This window comes from Chrysochloris asiatica, unplaced genomic scaffold, assembly GCF_000296735.1.
Source record: "Chrysochloris asiatica unplaced genomic scaffold, ChrAsi1.0 scaffold00120, whole genome shotgun sequence".
NCBI lineage: Eukaryota > Metazoa > Chordata > Mammalia > Afrosoricida > Chrysochloridae > Chrysochloris > Chrysochloris asiatica.
Window position 1 is genome coordinate 1,117,224 of NW_006408638.1, and position 18,233 is coordinate 1,135,456.

The window sequence follows — 18,233 nt, forward strand, 5'->3', positions numbered from 1 at the left end:
ACAGGTAATATGAGTGCTCTCATAGCGCCAGGCAACAATGTTAGGCTCTGGGACATGAATGATAGTTTCTAAATTTAATAACATATTTTAGGTAGATAAATGGATAACCAGGTGTTATCATAAAAAGCAATAAATGTTTGAGAGGTATTACTGGGTGGAGTTGTTAAGTGCCATTGATTTGGTTCTGACTCTGCAATCAGTGGACGCAAAAAAAAAAACCTTTCACTCATGGAGTGCCTGATGGACTCAAATTGCCTACCTTGTGGTTCACAGTATATTGCTTGTCATACAGAGCCACTGTGCTTCCACTGAGTAGAGTAGGAGCACAAAAAAATATGCAGGTAAATCTGGATTACATTGTTGGTGAGGGTGGGAAAGGACAGGCAGGAGAAGTAAGTGGTTTGCCAACGTTTGAACTTGGGCCACTTCAGGAATGTGAAGTGGCTCTGTGTGACACAAGTATATCTGTCTTGTGTTTGAAAGTACCTGTGGACAGGGCATGAATAAATTTCTGTATCTGTATTAGGCGCTGCTCATTTTATCTCTAAACTGATAGAAATCCTTTGAAGTATATTTGAACAGGGGTGACATGATCAGATTAAGTATCCCTTTGACAGCCTTGTAAAGAATGGATTGAAGTAAAGCAATACTAAAGGTGCCGGAGACCAATTAAGAAGGGACTGTAGTAATCTCAAAGAGAAATGGGGAAAGCTTCAGTTAGAGCTGTGATTTTCAGAGCAAAACCAAAATTTAAAGAGGCATTGAGTTTGTCTTAAAAAGCAAGTCTATTTTTAGTTTTCTGGCTTAACAATAAACATCATGAAATTTGAACATAGGCTGCACGTCTCAAAGTTGTAAGACACATCAAACGATAATTTCCTTTGGTGTTTCAGCTCTAAATTTTTCAACTGTTCAGTAGGAACTACTTACCTATGTATTGATTTGCTGCTGTGTTTATTTACAGTGGGGGATTCTTACTGTGCTCTTGGAAGCAGTTACAGCTTAAAAGACTACTTTTTTACCTTCATCCCCTGGACCCAGAGTTGAATTTTCTGCAGAACTTTTGTGTTGGACCAGACACTTTGCATTTTCAGTTACAATCTCACTAAGGCGGTATGTTGATAGAGAGCCCTGTAAAAACTTTAAATGAAGTAGAATTTCAGGAATCCTGAAGCAAGAGATGCGACTAAAACTAAGAGCCAGTTACATATTTAAGTAATTTTTAGGTGTTGATAAGTGCCGTTGAACCAATCCCAACTCGTAGCAACCCTGTATAGGGTTCCCAAGAAGTAGCTGGTGAGTTTGACCCACTGACCTTGCAGTCTAGTAGTATACATGTTGTTATTAAGTGCCTTAGAGATGGATTTAAATTGCCAACCTTTCAGTTAGTAGTCCAGTTCTTATCCTATAGCACCACAGTAGGACTCCATGGATTGTTGTTGCTGTTTAGTGTCTTCAAATCAGTTCCAACTCTCGGTGACACTGTATAGGGCCTGGTCACTCCTCAGAAAGGAGTGGCTGATAAATTTGAACTGCTAACCTTACAGTTAGCAGTTCAGTGCTTATCCTACAGGACTATATATATACATGTTACAGTCCTGAAGAGAAAAACAACAATGTTAGTATTTACTTTATACATATATACATATATTTTTTATATATTTGCAATACAAAAGTGGTCACTTCTGGAAGATGTCACCAGCCCCGGCAGGAACAAAAAGTGAAAACTTCTAAGTCTCATTTTTACTACTTCAAATGCCCAGTTTCTGACTATCCAACTATTCACACTCTCAGAGGGACCCAGTCAGACACCTGACGTGGCCGCAGTGAATCCTGGTGGCATAGTGTGTTGAGCTAACCAGAGGTGGCTGGTAACCAGAGGTGGTGGTTGGAATCCATAAGGTGTTCCACGAAAGATGTGGCAGTCTGTTCCTGCAATGATTCACAGCCTCAGAATCCTGTGTCTGTAGGGTCACTAGGAGTCTTCTTTCATATCTTTCCCTCAAAGCCTAGAGTTTTCACTCCCACACATGGGATGTGGTGGAGAGATCTCGGGATGGACCCGGAGGCACCATTTTATGGATTCTTCTAGTTCCCTTCACCTCTGTTTCTTCTTCTTTTTATTTTTCTAAAGTTTTTTCTTGTGCATTGGTAGTTTACATGGGTGAAGATCAGTTTTGCGCTCATCATATTTTGTATCATTGCAATGATTATGATCCCCTCAATGCCTCATTGTTCAACAGTATTTGATTTTTTGCTTGCTTGCTTGCTTGTTGTTGTACACAAAAACACTCAGGATTATATAATCATTTGAGCAACCCAAGAGCACATTCTGCAAGCCTGCCTACTGGCCGCCAGCACACAGCCTTTCCTCAGTTGCTCTTTCTCCCCATGTCCTCATCTTTGCCTCTGTTTCTGCTGTTGCTGCTCCTCTGGATAGGGTGCCCCATTCTGCTCTTTTCTCCCTTGATGGTCCTAGGATCCTCTGTTCTGGAATGTAAGATTAACGACTCCCCCCGCCTTTATGTTACAAAACTTCTACCTTTACAGTTGTGACAGTCACAATTAGTTATGATAACAATTACTAATAAATCATAAGAATCTTATCCCTATCTCCTTTCACCAGACTTATTTAGACAAGATGAAAACTATTCAGTGGGGATTCTGCCTCTCCCTGCACTCTGTACAGAGGGGATAGGATTGATAATTGATGTGAAGACTCCTTCCCTCTCAGTTGGTATTTTGAGCTACTACATCCATAAGTATAGGCCAGGTTCATCAAGCATAAGTCAAGTAAATTGTAGCAATTTACACTTGTTTCTATTATCAAATTTGGGCATTCTTGTGTATCTCCCGTCACTTCATGGGTTTAGGAGTCCTCAGGTCTCACCGCATTTCACTCTTTCTCTTCTCCCTCTCATTTCCGTGTCCATGGGAATCTATGGAATATGGTCAAAGTCAGCCCATACCTTCATTGCTGCCTTTTCAGGAGTCGGAACTGACTCGATGGCACTTAACAACAACAACAACTCACCAGGAGACCAGTGTGGTCATCAGTGAGCTTATATACCTGCTCATGTCTTCCCTTTGATTTAAGTCTTGCATGGGGTTTGTCCTGAAGGGACTTGAGTACTTGCCTTGATGGTTCCCCGGCGAACAATTTGCTTGTTCTTGTATTAGCCAATCATACTGCCAATTTTGTTTTTATTTTTCCTGGTCAGTCTTTCAAAGAGTATCTTCTATTCTTTAGCTGCTTATCCTTTCAAGTGGGAATGTCTCACCTCAGAAAGCTCTGGATGGGGCTCAGGATTCCACCTAAGGTCCTATACATTACAAAGATGATGCAAGAAGCCTATTTTACAGGAGAAGTTGTAGAACCCCCTTTTAGGTATTCCAATCAGTTATAGATTGAAGGCAGACATACAAGTTTTCTGTAATCATGCTTCCCAATATTCCTTTCTATACCACTCAAGTGTCTATTTTATAATAGTTGGCGAGGGAAACCACCATTCATAAGACAAGACAGACAAGCATCTTAACATAATTTCCCCTTTTTTTACTCATTCAGACTATGCCTTGATCCCTGCATCACAGAGCCCTGTTGTTCCAACGTTGAACATACATCACTATTTACCTCTGTCCCATTTAGCCCATGCAAACCTGCCTTAGTGTTCCCCTATCTTCGTTGTTCTTCCATCCTCTTTCCCCTTCTTGTGTATTGCCCATCCCCAGCACCTGAACTATGCTGTGTGTAGCCCCTAACCTGTGTTATACCTCCCTCCCAACCCTAGTAGCCAACAAAGAATTTCTTTATTTTTTCTTTTAGTATGAGTATCTTTTCTTAAGCTTCATTTTTTCTTTTTAATGTTTCCATGTTCTTAGATTTTCATTTTCTTAATATGTTGTGAAATACTAATTTTCTTTGATGAGGTTACCCTATATTCTATTAACTTTTCCTCCATTTAAAACAGTCTATTTTGCCGTGAAAAATACCTGACCACCTCGCTACCTGGATCTCTGTTGCTATATTTTTACCTTCTTTCACATTGTAATTGTTTTGATCATAGAGCTCCCAAATCCTCTGAATTTGTTCTTGTAGTTATGTTCTGGACTCTTTCTTCATCTGTTGATTGAGTACTGGATGGTTTTGCCATGTATGTCAATCTCTGGCTGTTCTTAAAGGTTCTCAGTTCAAAGAACTCCCTTTAGGATGTTTTGAAACACTGGGTTGGCTTTGACAGAGTCTCATAGCTTCTGTTTATCCTGGAATGTTTTTATTGCACCTTTGTATTTGATTGACAACTTTTCTGCATAGACAATGCTGGTTGGCCGTTAATTTCTTTCAGAGTTTTCAGGGTTGCCTTCTTGCCTGCCATGGTTTCTGCTGAAAGAGCAGAGCTTAATCTTATTTGCTTGCCTTTGTAAGTAACACTTCTCTTTTCCCTAACTGCCTTCAGGATTCTCTCCATGTCTTTGATTTTGGAGAGCTTGATTATGATATGTCTTGGTAATTTTCTTTTGGGGTCTATCCTTTCTGGGGTTTGCTCAGCTTCTTTTATGTTTTTTTTTTTTTTTTGGAGGCTGTTTGGATAATTTTCCTCCAGCAGCCCTTCACCTATCTCCTCTGTGGTCTTATATGATTCTTAATGATCCAGAATGCCAGTAATTCTCAAGTTATTCTTCTTCATGTTGTCCCACATGAATCTTAGACTTTCTTCATATTTTTTAATCCTTTTTTCTGATTGCTCCTCTATTTTAGCAGTATTGAGAAATTTGTCTTCTGCTCACTGGTTCTAGCTTCCATCGCTTCAGTTTTACTCCTTTGCCCTTTCAGTGTATTGTCCCCTTCTGACACTGTATTATTGAGCATTTGGACCTCTTTTTGCATGTTTTGAATTGTTTCCAATGCTATTTCTATTTTATCTGACTGTTCTGTAGCACTTTCCTGACTTCTTCCTTATTTTTTTTCAACCCATCTGTGGAGCATTTGGATGCATCTCAATATCATTCTCCTGAATTCCTTCTCAGTTCCAAAGTCTGCCCTCCTTCCAATGGGAAGTCTAGGTCTACATGCAGCTAATTTTTTCAGTTACTGTATCTTGTTTCTGGACATATACCAAAATCTTTGTCTCTTGGGCATTTTCAATAATTAGATGAATGTATGTTGATGTATTAAGCTTCCTGATTGATGTTATTAAGACTTCTTATTGCCTTTAGGTAGATGTGATTAGGAGATGGGCTTCCCTTTTCATATTACTCATCTCACAGTAGCAGGTGTTGGCTGTCTATCTGGTGTATGGCAGCCAGTATTGGCCTTTGCCTGGATGGTGGGATGTTATAGGATGTGATTGTAGCTTGGTTATATGACCACAATTTTTGTCTCTTATTTGGTAATAATGTAGGGAGAGAAAGAACCCCATTGTCCACCCCCACCCCAAAGTAAAAGGAGAACCAAAAAAACAAAAAATAAAACCACAGCAGCAAAAAACTAGATAGAATACTACAGTAGATTATTGTAAGAAAAAAAAAGTAGCAAAATATGAGTATGACTTTAATGCTCCTTGCTCATCTATCTGGCTGGAGCCATTCTGGGAGACTGTTCTTTTTTAAGCAGTTCCTGTTGACCTCTGCCTTTTCTTGGATTTTGTGTGCTGTGGTCTTTGCTGAGCAGATCTGTGAGCATATGTAATAGAACCCTCTGGGGGTGGGGGCAGAAGTAGGGGTGGGGTGTCCACTCGCTCAGACACCCTCTCATCACCAGAGTGCAAGTGTGCAGACAGTAAGAGACCAATGAACAGGAAAAAATATTCACACCTTTATTGTCGATGATCAGTCAGACTTCTGTGGAGGGAGCACTACTTTCATCCTGCTTCTGCTCCATCACATCCAAGATGGCCACTCTGGCATCCTCTGGTAGCTGCAGATTAGAAAACACCACTTTTTTGTTTCTGTTAAAAATTTCACTAGCAGTGAGTCTGTAAGTCTTCAGTCCTTCTAAATATTCTGTTATATGTGGTTTAGTGTTCTGGGATTGTTCCCTTGAATCTGCTTCGTCCGGTATTCTGTGCTATTAGAGGTCTGCACCACGCATCTCCCTAATCCACCATCAAGCCCTGCCCCAGTATTTACTTTTGTCTCCCGAGTTTCCCTATATAAGTTTCTATGTGTTTCACATTTTTCTCACTTGTTAATTTTTTACACATACTTGCTTTTCCTACTAACATGTAAAACTAGAAAGCATGACTGTATCTTCCTGATCCATGCATTTCTGTATTGTTGTTTTTGTTAATTAAATGCCTTTGAGTTGGTTCTGACACATAGCAACCCTTTTCCAGGAGTAGTCAGTACATTTGAACTGCTGACTTTGTTGTTAGCAGTCCAATGCTTATCCTACATAGAACATAGGAATTTAATGAAATTGTAATCCATTGTATTTTCCAGTGTTAACAAACTTTGTCATGAATTCCTGTCTTTTAGCAATTTTGTTTCCTGGATACTCTATTTAATAGCAATTGATTTTACGGATGGCAAATCTAAGTGGCATGAATCCTGTTATCTCTTTACTTCTGGTTTGTTTGAGATATCCTCATAATGACCCCAGACACTGATACCTCTTCTTTTATTGACTCCACATAAGATTTTCCCTAATTCCATTGGTTTTGCTCCCTTTCAGTTCCATGTTCAAGTGTTCCAGAGACACTGAGGGTAGGACAGAGGTCAAATTCTGTAACACGATTAGCCTGTTATTCTAGTCTGGCATCTGGTAACCTCTGCTCTCCTCATTTCTGTCAGCAGTGCCCTATTACAAGTTCCTATGCTTCAATTGTACATTAAAAACAAACAAAAATGATATCCTGAAATGCCATATTGTCTATTACCCCTGCCTTTGTACCTCCTCTGTGGATACCTTATTGATCAGGCATAATTTACAATTCCTTATTTCCTTTGTGCTTTATATCGTTTTGTTCATTCAGCAGTGATAACTTTTACCAAACTGAATTGCCAAGGATTGTTTGTACATCGGTCTCACTTACTAGACTGAAGTGACCTGATCTAATTATTTTTATGTCCTCAAGGCCAAGTACAATCCCATAAACATGGTAGACAGTCATGATCTTTAAAGTTGAGCTTTAAAATTTGTCTAGGATAATGAAAGTATGAAAAAGATTAAATATAAATAAATATAAATATTTAGATTTGTAGTTTATGTATGCCTAACAGACAAGGTAGTTCAATATGACATTTAGAAGGGGCTGTCTGGAAAATTGGATTCTTTTTAAGGTACCAACTGGGACATTTTGAGGTGAAATCTATTTTGAGTATTGTTAGAATTCATTGTTGTTGTTAGGTGTCAACGAGTTGGTAGCGACTCAGCAACCTTATGCACAACAGAATGAGACACTGCCCGCTCCTATGCCAACCTCACAATCGTTGCTATGTTTGAGCCCATTACAGCTGCCACTGTGCCAATCCATCTTGTTTGGGGGGTCTTCCTCTTTTTCCCTGACCCTCCACTTTACCAAATATGATATACTACTCCAAGGATTGGTTCTTCCTGATAATATGTCTGAAGTATGACAGATGAAATCTGTCCATTCAGGCTTCCAAAGAGCATTCTGACTGTATTTCTTCCAACACAGATTGGTTTATTCTTTTGGCAAACCATGGTACTTTTGATAACTCTCTTCTAACACCATAATTCAATGCATCAATTCTTCTACCGTATTCCTTATTCACTGTCCAACTTTCACATGCATAGGAGGTTATGGAAAATACTATGATTTAGGTCAGGCACACCGTAGTCCTCAAAACTGACATCTTTGCTCTTCAACACTTAAATAAGCTCTTATGCAGCAGATTTTGTCTAATGCAGTGCATAGTTCGATTTCTTGACTGCTGCTTCCGTGAGTGTTAATGGTTGATTTGAGCAAAATGAAGTTTTTGACAACTTCAATCATTTCTCCATTTATCAGGATATTATTTATTGGTTCAGTGGTAAGGATTTTTATTTTGTTTACATTGAGGGCAACCCATACCAAAGGCTGTGGTCTTTGATTCTCATCAGTAAGATGCTTTCAGCAAGCAAGGTTGTATCATCTGCATACTGCAGATTGTTAATGAGTCTTTGTGTAATCCTGAATCCAACTTCTTCATCTAGTCCAGCTTCTTGGATTATTTGCTCAGCATACAGATTGAATGGAGTCCTGGTGTGGTACTGTTGATTAATGTGCTGGACTACAAAGTTGGTTTGTGTTGCAAGGTCAGTGGTTCAAGCACACCTGCTGCTCCTCAGAAACCCTATACAGGGGTAGCTAAGTGTCAGAACTGACTCGATGGCACTGAACAACAACAGCATGCAGATTGTTAGTATGGTGAAAGAATACAACCCTAGCACACACCATTCCTAATTTTAAACCGTTCAGTGTTCCCTTGTTCTGTTCTCTTGTCTATGTACTGTTTCTTGGTCTATGTACAGTTTCCTGATGAGCACAATTAAGTGTTGCAGAATACACATTCTCTGCAACGTTTTCTATAGCTTGTCATGATCCACACAATCAAAAGCCTTTGCATAGTCAGTAAAGCACAGGTAACCATCTTCTGTTACTCTCTGTTTTCAGCAAGATCATCTGACGTCATCAATGATAATCCCTTATTCCATGTCCTCTTCTAAATTTGATAGATAGTTCTGTCAATGTATGGTGCTAGATGTTTCTTAATTATCTTTAGCAAAATTTTACTTGTGTGAGGTATTATTGATATTTTCTGATGCCTTACACATTCCGTTGGGTCACCTCTCTTTGGAGTGGGCACAAATATGGATCTCTTCCAGTCAGTTGTCCAGGTAATTGTTTTCCAAATTTCTTGGCATAGATGAGTGATATGCCTCCAGTGCTTTATAAGTTTGTTGAAGGATTTCAATTTGTATTCCAGCAATGCCCAGTTCCTTGTTTTTGCCAATGCCTTCAGTGTACCTTGAACTTCTTCCTTCATTGTCATTGGGCTCTTGATTACATGCTACTTCATTAAATGGCAGAACAGTGACCATTTCTATTTGATGCGGTGATGCTGTATACTCCATCTACTTTCTGAATCATTCAGTATTTTTCCCAGATAATCCTTCAATATTTCTCAAGTTGAGGCTTGATTTTTTTTCTTTGGTTTGAGAAATGCTGAGCATGTTCTTCCCTTTTGGTTTTCTAACTCCAGGTCTTTGCACATTCCGTTATAATAATTGACTTTGTGTTCTCAAGCTGCCCTTTGAAATGTTGTATTAAGCTCTTTAACCTCATTTCTTCCATTTGCTTTAGCATCTCTAAGGTAGAGAGCCATTTTGACAACCAATTTGTTCTTTTCCTTCTTTCTTATCTTCTTAATGATCTTTTGCTTTCTTCCTGCATGATGTTCTTGATGCCATCCCACAATTCTTCTCGTCTTTGGTCTTTAGTGTCCATTGTATCAAATTTGTTCTTAAGACGATCTCTAAATTCAGGTGGTTATGTTCAAAGACATATTTTGGTTCTTGTGGGCTTGTTTAATTTTCTTCAGCTTCAGCTTGAACTAGAATATTAGCAATTGATGGCCTGTTCCACAGTCTGTGCCTGGTCTTATTTTGGCTGATGACATGGAGCTTTTTCACTGTCTCTTTCTACAGGTAGAGTCAATTTGATTTCTGTATATTCTGTCTGGTGAGGTCCATGTGTATGTTGTTTAAAAAAGGTATTTGCAATCAAGAAGTCATTGGTCTAATGAAATTCTGTCATGTGACCTCCGGCATAGTTTCTCTCAGCAAGGCCATATTTTCCAATTTTTGATCCTTCCTCTTTTCTTTCAACCTTTGCATTTCAATTGGCAGTAATTATCAATGTAGCTTGATTGCATGTTTCATCAATTTCAGCATGAAGAAGTTTGTAGAAGAGTGCCTTGTAGGCATATTGATATGATCCTATCACAGACAGCATTGTACTTCAAGATAGGTCTTGATAAGTTCTTTTTGATAATGAATTCAGCACCATCTCTCATAAATTTCTCATTCCCAGCATAGTGAACCGTGTAAAACGGTTCAGATTTAAAATAGCCGATACCAGTCCATATCGGCTCACCAGTGCCTCGGATATTGATGTTTATGTGTTCTATTTCATTTTTGACATTTCCGATTTTCCTAGATTCGTACTTTGCACATTCCATGTTCTAATTATTAATGAATGTTTCCAGAGATTTCTCCTCATTTTGAATTGTGCCCCATCAGCAAATGAAGGTCTTGAAGGCTTAACTAACATTCTTGTCATCACGGTCAACTCTACATTGAAGAGACAACTCTCCCCAGTACTATTTTGTGTGCCTTCCAACCTGAGGGGCTCATCTTCTGGCAGTGTATCTAACAAAATTCTGTTGCTCTTCATCTTGTTTTATTCAGTATTCAGTATTCTGGTACTGACATTTTTCCACTCCTTTTCATAAGGTTTTCAGTGACTAAATAGTCAGATGTAGTTCATCTTTTCTTTCTAAATCTGTTTTCGTGTGGAAGATCAGCTGACACCTGTCTACCATGGGTGTCCCTGCTGGTATTTAAAATACCCATGACATAGCTTCCAGAATCACAGCAACATACAAGCCACCAAAGTACAATAAACTGATAGACAACTGGTGGTAGAATTCATTAGTAAAACCTCTTATTTACAATTTACTTACTGGATATATATTCCATTGTATGAAATACTCAGTTTCGGCATTAAGTAAAAAAAAGATCAGCCTGTGGAGAAACAATTTAAGTAAAATCTTAGAATGCTAACACTTTGCAAAATTGCGCTAGTAGTCCACTGGTACTCTTATATTAGGTATCTCATTTCTCTGATTCTGATTATCAACATGTTGTTGTTGTGAAGTGCCATTGATTCGGTTCCGACCCATAGCGACCCTGCATAGGGTTTCCAAGGAGCGACTGGTGAGCTTGAACCCCACCAACCTTGCAGTTCAAACCGACTTTACAGTCCTGTGCAACATAAATAACCCTATGGTTTCTGAAGCTTGGATGAGTATTTTTTAAATGTTTTTTGAATTCAGACTTTTCACAGCAACATATTCTTAGTATAACATTTTGTATGTCAATTATTGAGCTTTGCCACTAAAATGTTTTTCAATTACTGGTATAAATACAGAAACAACATCATTATAGTAATTTCTTTTAATTTCAAAAGAAACTGATTTTTATTTTTCAGTGTTGAAAATGAACCCATGACCACAAGTCAGAAAAAGGAAAATGTGCATTCATCAGAAGCAGTAAAGGTATAGTTTTTAATTAAAATTATTTTGTATTAAGCAAATATTTTGTCTTAATTTTTGCTCATTCTTCCTTTTTTAGATTCTATCATTCCATTTTGAGTTTCTAAAGAGTACCATAATGTTACTTTACATAGAGTCCTCTTAAATCTATTGGGTGTGATTTTTGCATTGTGGGAGCAGGGAGGAGAGTAGAGCACTGGGGGGGATGGGGTTGGGGAGGCATTTAGAGAGTGATATTCTTATCCCACCTCTCCCACTAAACCGTCTTGTGATCTTCAGCCAAGGAATATAATGTTATTGTGTCTTAGTCTCCTAATTTATAAACTGAGTCACGTGGCTTCCATGGTCTCTTTTTCCTTGAAAAGTTGTTTTAATTTATGTTGTATTTTCTGAAATGCTGCTGGCATCTAATTGTGCTTTCAGTAGTTAGACATTATTAATATGCTCTTAGATATTATTGTTATGTCATGGGATATATGGTCAGCTCACAAATAGACTGGCTCCCTTTGCTTTGATAGTTTGTTATTGTTAAGTGCCATTGAGTTGGTTGAGACTCATTGCAATCCTGTATAGGGTTTCCGAGGAGTTTCTGGTGAGCTTGAACCACCATCCTTGCATTTCAAACCGACTTTGTGCTTCAGTTCATTAACCCACAGCACCACACAAGTACTAGCATGAAAAACAGCATCAGCTATGTAGTCATTTAGATGATTGTTGCGGTTAAGTTCTGTTGAGCATGTTCAACACATAGTGACCCTGTATGAGTTTCCTGAGGAGCAGCTGGTGGGTTTGAACGTCTGACCTTGCAGTTAGCAGTCTAGTGCTTATCTTACAGAGCCACACCAGGACCACTGATTGTCGCTATTGCCTTTGAGTCGATTGTTGTTTTTGTTGTTAAGTGCCACAGTGTCAGTTAACAACTCTGTGTATAGAATTTCTGAGGAGTAGCTGATGGGTTTGAACTGCTGTTTCTGTGGTTCCGAGTCCAGAGCTGATCCTACACCAGTAGTCAGGGGTGGTTAAAAATCCTGGAAAATCATTAAACTGTGCTTCATTTCTTTTTACTATAAAATATTTTCTAGAAATTGGACTTTGGTGTCTTTTGTTTATTTGATGCCAGGTATGTGGTCATATTTTGGCAGTTGTCCTGCATTCACAAGGCTTGGTCCCAGTTAATTTCTTTTTATATGACTTGTAACTGTCAGCCAAGGAAAAAGCTCATACTTTCCAGGGATTTTAGAATACATTTAAGTTGGTCAGTGGAAAGACTGAAAAGTCATCTGAATTCTCCACAACTCATAAGGGTACTTTAAAAACATTTTTTAAAACTATGTAATATTCAAGTGTATTTGTTACAGTAGAGATAAAGTTGTCTTCATTCTGCATTCTCATCCTACCCCTGGTGGTGTAGAGGGCTACGTCAGGTTTTGTAATTGACACTCTGTTGCCCGAGTCCTCCACATGTCGCACTGTAGGATACACATTAGATTGTTAACTGAAGGATGGGCAGCTCTAACCCACCAGCTGTTCCTTGGAAGCCGTGTCCAGGGTCACTATGAGTGAGAACCAACTTGATGGCACTTCACCACAGCAGTAGCTCATCTTAGCCAAGTCTTAGCCAATGTCCTGTTTTGCCATTACATGGGCTTTTTGGCCTTCTTTCTCTTTCAGCTTTTGATGATATCTTTTCTTTTACTCTCCTGTCTCACATTGCCTTATAAGTGGTCCTTTGTTTATCTTCATATTCTGGACTTTTCCAGGTTGTGTGTGGGATAAATTGTTTCTTTTATGATCTAAAAAGCTCCTTTCACAAGTCCTCAGGTGGAAGCTTCCTCTGCTTAGTTACCGGCCTACTTCTTCCTACCTCTTCAAACCTCTTCTGAAACCTATCTGCTAAAATCTATTCTCTTTCGGTTTTTGTACTTATTTATTTATAACTATCAAAACTCACGGAAGCAGCAGTCAAGAAATCAAACGATGTATTGCATTAGGCAAATCTGCACAAGGCCTTTATAAAGTGTTGAAGAGCAAAGATGTCAGCTTGAGGACTAAGGTGCGCCTGACCCAAGCCATGGTATTTTCAATTACCTCATATGCATGTGAAAGCTGGACAGTGAATAAGGAAGATCGTAGAAGAATTGATGCCTTTGAGTTGTGGTGATGGAGGAGAGTACTGAAAGTGCCATGGGCTGCCAAAAGAACCAATAGATCCATTTTGGAAGAAGTGCAGCCAGAGTGCTCCTTGGAAGCCAATATGGCAAAACTTCATCTCTCATACTTCGGTCATATTGTCAGGAGGGAGCAGTTGCTGTAGAGGATATCATGTTTGGTAAGGTGGAAGGTCAGGGAAAAAGAGGGAAACCCCCAACGAGATGGATTGGCCAAGTGGCAGCATCGATGGACTCAAGCATGGCAACAGTAGTGAGGCTGGTCCAGGATCGGGCAGTGTTTCGTTCTGCTGTACATAAGGTCACTATGGGTTGGTACTGACTGGACGGCACCTAACAACAACAACGTTTATAACTTAAAACAAAAATCCTTTTATAGTCAATGTAGTAGTGTTTTGTTCAGGAGAAAAATCGGTGCCCATGGCACAGTGTTAATCAAGATTTGTTCCCCCTTTTTATAATTGAAGAAAGTGGATCTTGGAAAGATTAATCACTTTTCTAAACTGACCATTTGTGAGTGGAGCAAAGAGAATGCAGGTATAGCTGTGTACCATATGTTTGCCATTTGCATTCTTCATTTATAAGCCATATTCATAAACTACATCTACTGAACATCATTTGTTAAAGAATTAAGAGCTGTGACTACAAGTTTGTATTCAGTAACTAAAATGAATTTCGATCTGGAGATACATGCACCAACTCAGACCTACAAAAATGGGTGATTACTAGACTTATTCTTAAGAGTTTGTTGTCTCTTTCATGTAAAATCTTATCCTGTTCTTTTTTTTAGATCTCATGTCCATGACTAATGGTACAACTTGGATAAAGTTTCTGACATCTTTTAAGAAACAGTAGTTGATACATGCCTATGTGTATTTGTTTCATGTATGATTTATAACAATTATTTTTAATCTTACTGTAAGTAAATCTAATGCACAGAAACTGCAGAAACACACACTTTTTTTTTCTTTTTGCCATTGTTTATTAATTGACATACAGAAATTGAATTTTATTGCAACAGTATAATGCCACTGAAGAAAAATAGTTCCTATGCCTATATTGGATTCCTGGTGTGGTGCTGTAGGGTAAGCACTGGACTGTGAACTACAAGGCTAGTAGTTGCTTCTCAGAAACCCTGTACAGAGGGTCACTATGAGTTGGAATCGACTGGAAGGTACAACAACATACCTATATGGAGGAGTCTTGGCTACTATCTGAAAGGTTGGTAGTTCAAACCTTCTAGCTGCTCTGCTTCCCCAAACCCTATAAGGCAGTTCTATAGGGTCGCTATGAGTCAACATTTAAGACAATGGGTTTGGTTTATGGTATGCCTGTGTGAAAGTGGACTCCTGGTCTGGTGTTGTAGGATCAGCATTAGACTGTGCATCACAAGGTTGACATTTCAAACCCACCAGCTGCTCCTTGGAAACCCTATACATGGTCGCTATGAGTCAACACCGACTTGATAGCACTCAACAACAACAATGTTGAGAGCATTATGCTATTTAGTAAAAATGTATTAAATTTTTGTCTGCTAGTATTTTGATTTTGTGCAGATGGTATTTCCTTTTTATCCATTTCTACTTGTTCTCAGCCAGAGGTGAAATGATAGTCAAATTTTGAATTAATTATGAGATCTATAATGTGTTATGAAATAGAGAATGATTTAACATTTGAACAGTTTTTCTCAAGGGAGGATTGAAGCAAGAGAATTTTTATTAACAGAGGGCAATATCCTTTTTGAAGTGAATGTGCTTTACAAAATGTACAGAAAAGTATATAAGGTTACTATGAGTTAGAACTGCCTTAATGGCAGTTAACAACAATAATAATTTTTTCTTGGTTGGGGGAAATTCAATTACTGAACTAATTAAAAAAAATAGATTATGGCCTAAATAAATACTTTTTATTTCTTTTTCTCAGTGATGCAGATAGTAGGTGTAATATGACATTGACTTAATGTGGAGGGTTTCAAACTTCTTTTTCATTAATTCAGAAACACAGGAGCATCTTTTAAAATAATTCTCATACTCAGAAACCCTGTATATAAGCAAGTTAAAACAAAACTTTCCCGTTGATGGTGGAGGAGTTGCCTGGAACTTCATAGTTAGCTACTATTCTTTGCCTTCTCTGAACAGTTTCAAAAACTGCAAGTGTGCAGGAACGTTAGCTAGAAGCAGACAGATCTAGGTTTACATCCCAGTTCTTCCATGTGGTAACTTTGGGGAATTTATTTAACATCTTTGATCTGTATAAGGGATGTTCAGTCCTTATTTCATAGGAGTGTTGTAGGTTTAACTATGATAACATGTAAAGCACTGCACAGTGCTAGAAACAGAGTTGTTGTTAAAGTGCTGTTGCGTTGTTTCCGACTCATAATACCCCTGTATAGGGTTTCTGTAGCTATAAATCTTTGCAGAAGCAGAAAACCTCATCTTTCTCCCTTAGAGCAGTTGGCAGGCTCAAACTGAGGTCCTTGTGGTTCCCAGTCTGTTAACCTTCTGTATGGAGCCACTGTGCTCCCTGGCGTAGAGTGAGTACTCAGAACAATAGTTGCCTCATTGCCCTATAGAGTTTGACTAAAATTTATAAATAAAGTACTTGCTTGAGAGTGGTAGTGATTTATTCTGGGTCAATAGTATGGAAATCAGCAATTAGGATCCTTGATTCTATGCAACAGTTGTAAAGATGCCTTACATGCTGGCAAAGATTTTATTTTTATAGGCTGGTAAAAGTGGATTATTTATGTACAACTGTCACCTTCTAGTAGTTCATATTAATGGCATGGATGCCCATGCCATTAAACTACATAGAAGTATTGTAGTTTATTGAACATTAGATGGAATTTGAAATTCTTGCCTCTTGACTAATTGTATAAAGAGATGACTTTATCAGGGTGACTGACATGTAGATTGCTTTGTGTATCATTATGGTATCCAGATCACCCAAGGAACTGTCAGTGAGTATTTGTCAGTCAGTCTGGGTCCTAGATATCTTGGAGCACATGCCATTGGATATTGTTGAATGTATTGCTTGATTTGCAGCAGCACCAACCTATTACAGACCTGGAATGGACCTAATTGAATATGACAGGTCATGTTTATACTGTAGATGTTTGTTTCTCTCTGTTAAAAACAATGATACAATTTGTTTATTCTGTATGCTTCCACAGATGCCATGTGTTGATACTGTTGTTGTTGATAATATGCTGTGGAGTCGGTTCTGACTAATAGTGACCCTGTATAGAGTTTCTAGGGCATGGCTGATGGATTTGAACCACCGGCCTTGCAGTTAGCAGTCCAGGGCCTTTCCTACAGCACCACACCAGGACTGTGGAACATGATAAAACCAAAAAACCCCATAAACCTGTTGTCGTTGAATTGCATTCCAACACAGAGCGACCCTACAGATAGAGTAGAACTGGTTCTTGTGGTGTCCAAAGGCTGTAAATCTTTTTTTTTTTGAAACTTTTTAGTGTTAATTAAGTGAAAGTTTACACAGTAGATCATCAGTTTTGCATTACAAATCATGCATTTGGTTACATCTCAATGATTTCAGTCTCCTCCATGTAACAAGCTATCCCACTTGCTCCATATAGTTCTTATTTCCATTCCACCTTCCTTCCCAACCCTTCTGAAGTTTGTCCTTAGGTAAGTGTTACCCTTTTGATCTTGAGTATTGTTGCCCGTCATCACCCCTCCCCCACCGTATACTTACCTACCACTTGGTTGAAAATTGAGCCTGTAGGGTGAGTTCCATTTCAGATCTGAAGATTGGCTGATGGCTATAGTCTCAGGTTCCTCCAGTCTCTTTCTGACCAGTAAGTCCTATCTTTTTTTTTTTATAATTTTGAATTTTGTTCCACATTTTCTCCTACTCTATCTGGGACTTTTTAATATACTCACATTCAGAGCAACAATATTGGTAGCCAGTCACCTAGTTCTTCTGGTCTCAAAGTTTAGAGACTGATATTCTTGTGTTCCATTAGTCCATTGGATGAATTGTTTCCTAATATCTTCAGTTTTCATAAGTCTTCTTTCTTCTGCTCATGGAGAGACCAGTAGTCACAACTTAGGTGGCTGCTCTTGAGTTTTTTGTTTTTGTTTGTTTGTTTTTCCCTTTTAGTGTGGGTACTTTTTCTTAAGCTTTTACAGTAATGGCCCTATGCAGTCATGAGCTTTTAAGGTATCAGCCACTGCTCACCAAGGAAGGATGTAGAACATTGTCTTTGTGGACTATGTTATACCAGTTGACCATGGTGTGCCCTAAGACAACAGTGCTGAGCCGCTAAGCCCAGGAACTTGTTACGGTTATAAATCTTTGTGGAAGTAGGTTACCACATCTTTCTGCTATGGATCTGCTGGTAGGGTTAAACTGCCAACTTTTTGCTTAGTAGGTAGATGCTCAACCCCTTAGAACTTTATCGGGGGCTCCAGAAAGCTTGTAGAGAATCAAAAGCATTTCTTTCTTGTTCAGTGTTTACATTGCAGAAGTCCTTTTATTTATATGTATTTTTTTTAAACAAAATTTGTCCTTTTTTATTAATTTATTTCATTTAGCATTGTGTCCTCCACATCCATCCATGGTATAATGTTGTTGTTTTTTTTCTTAAAGGTTTTATTGTGAATTATGTGATAGTTTACATGAGAGGACATTAGTTTTACATTCATTCTATCATATATCCTCTCACTGCCATGGTTACAATCCCCTCCATGCAATCCTTCCCCCGTACCCCCCAGGTCTTCAGCACACAGTCCCTCTCCCTCTCTGGATCTAAAGTCTCCA

General features: G+C 38.6%; 1 protein-coding gene across 1 annotated transcript in view; it reads left to right on the forward strand.

Moving 5' to 3' along the window:
- The window catches only part of LOC102821967, a 178,795-nt gene that overhangs the window by 22,303 nt on the left and 138,259 nt on the right, over positions 1 to 18,233 (forward strand). Inside the window, exon 2 of the mRNA XM_006868594.1 lies at positions 11,217 to 11,283. Within this exon, the coding sequence (XP_006868656.1) occupies positions 11,217 to 11,283 (67 nt within the window). The remainder of the gene's footprint in view (positions 1 to 11,216; positions 11,284 to 18,233) is intronic.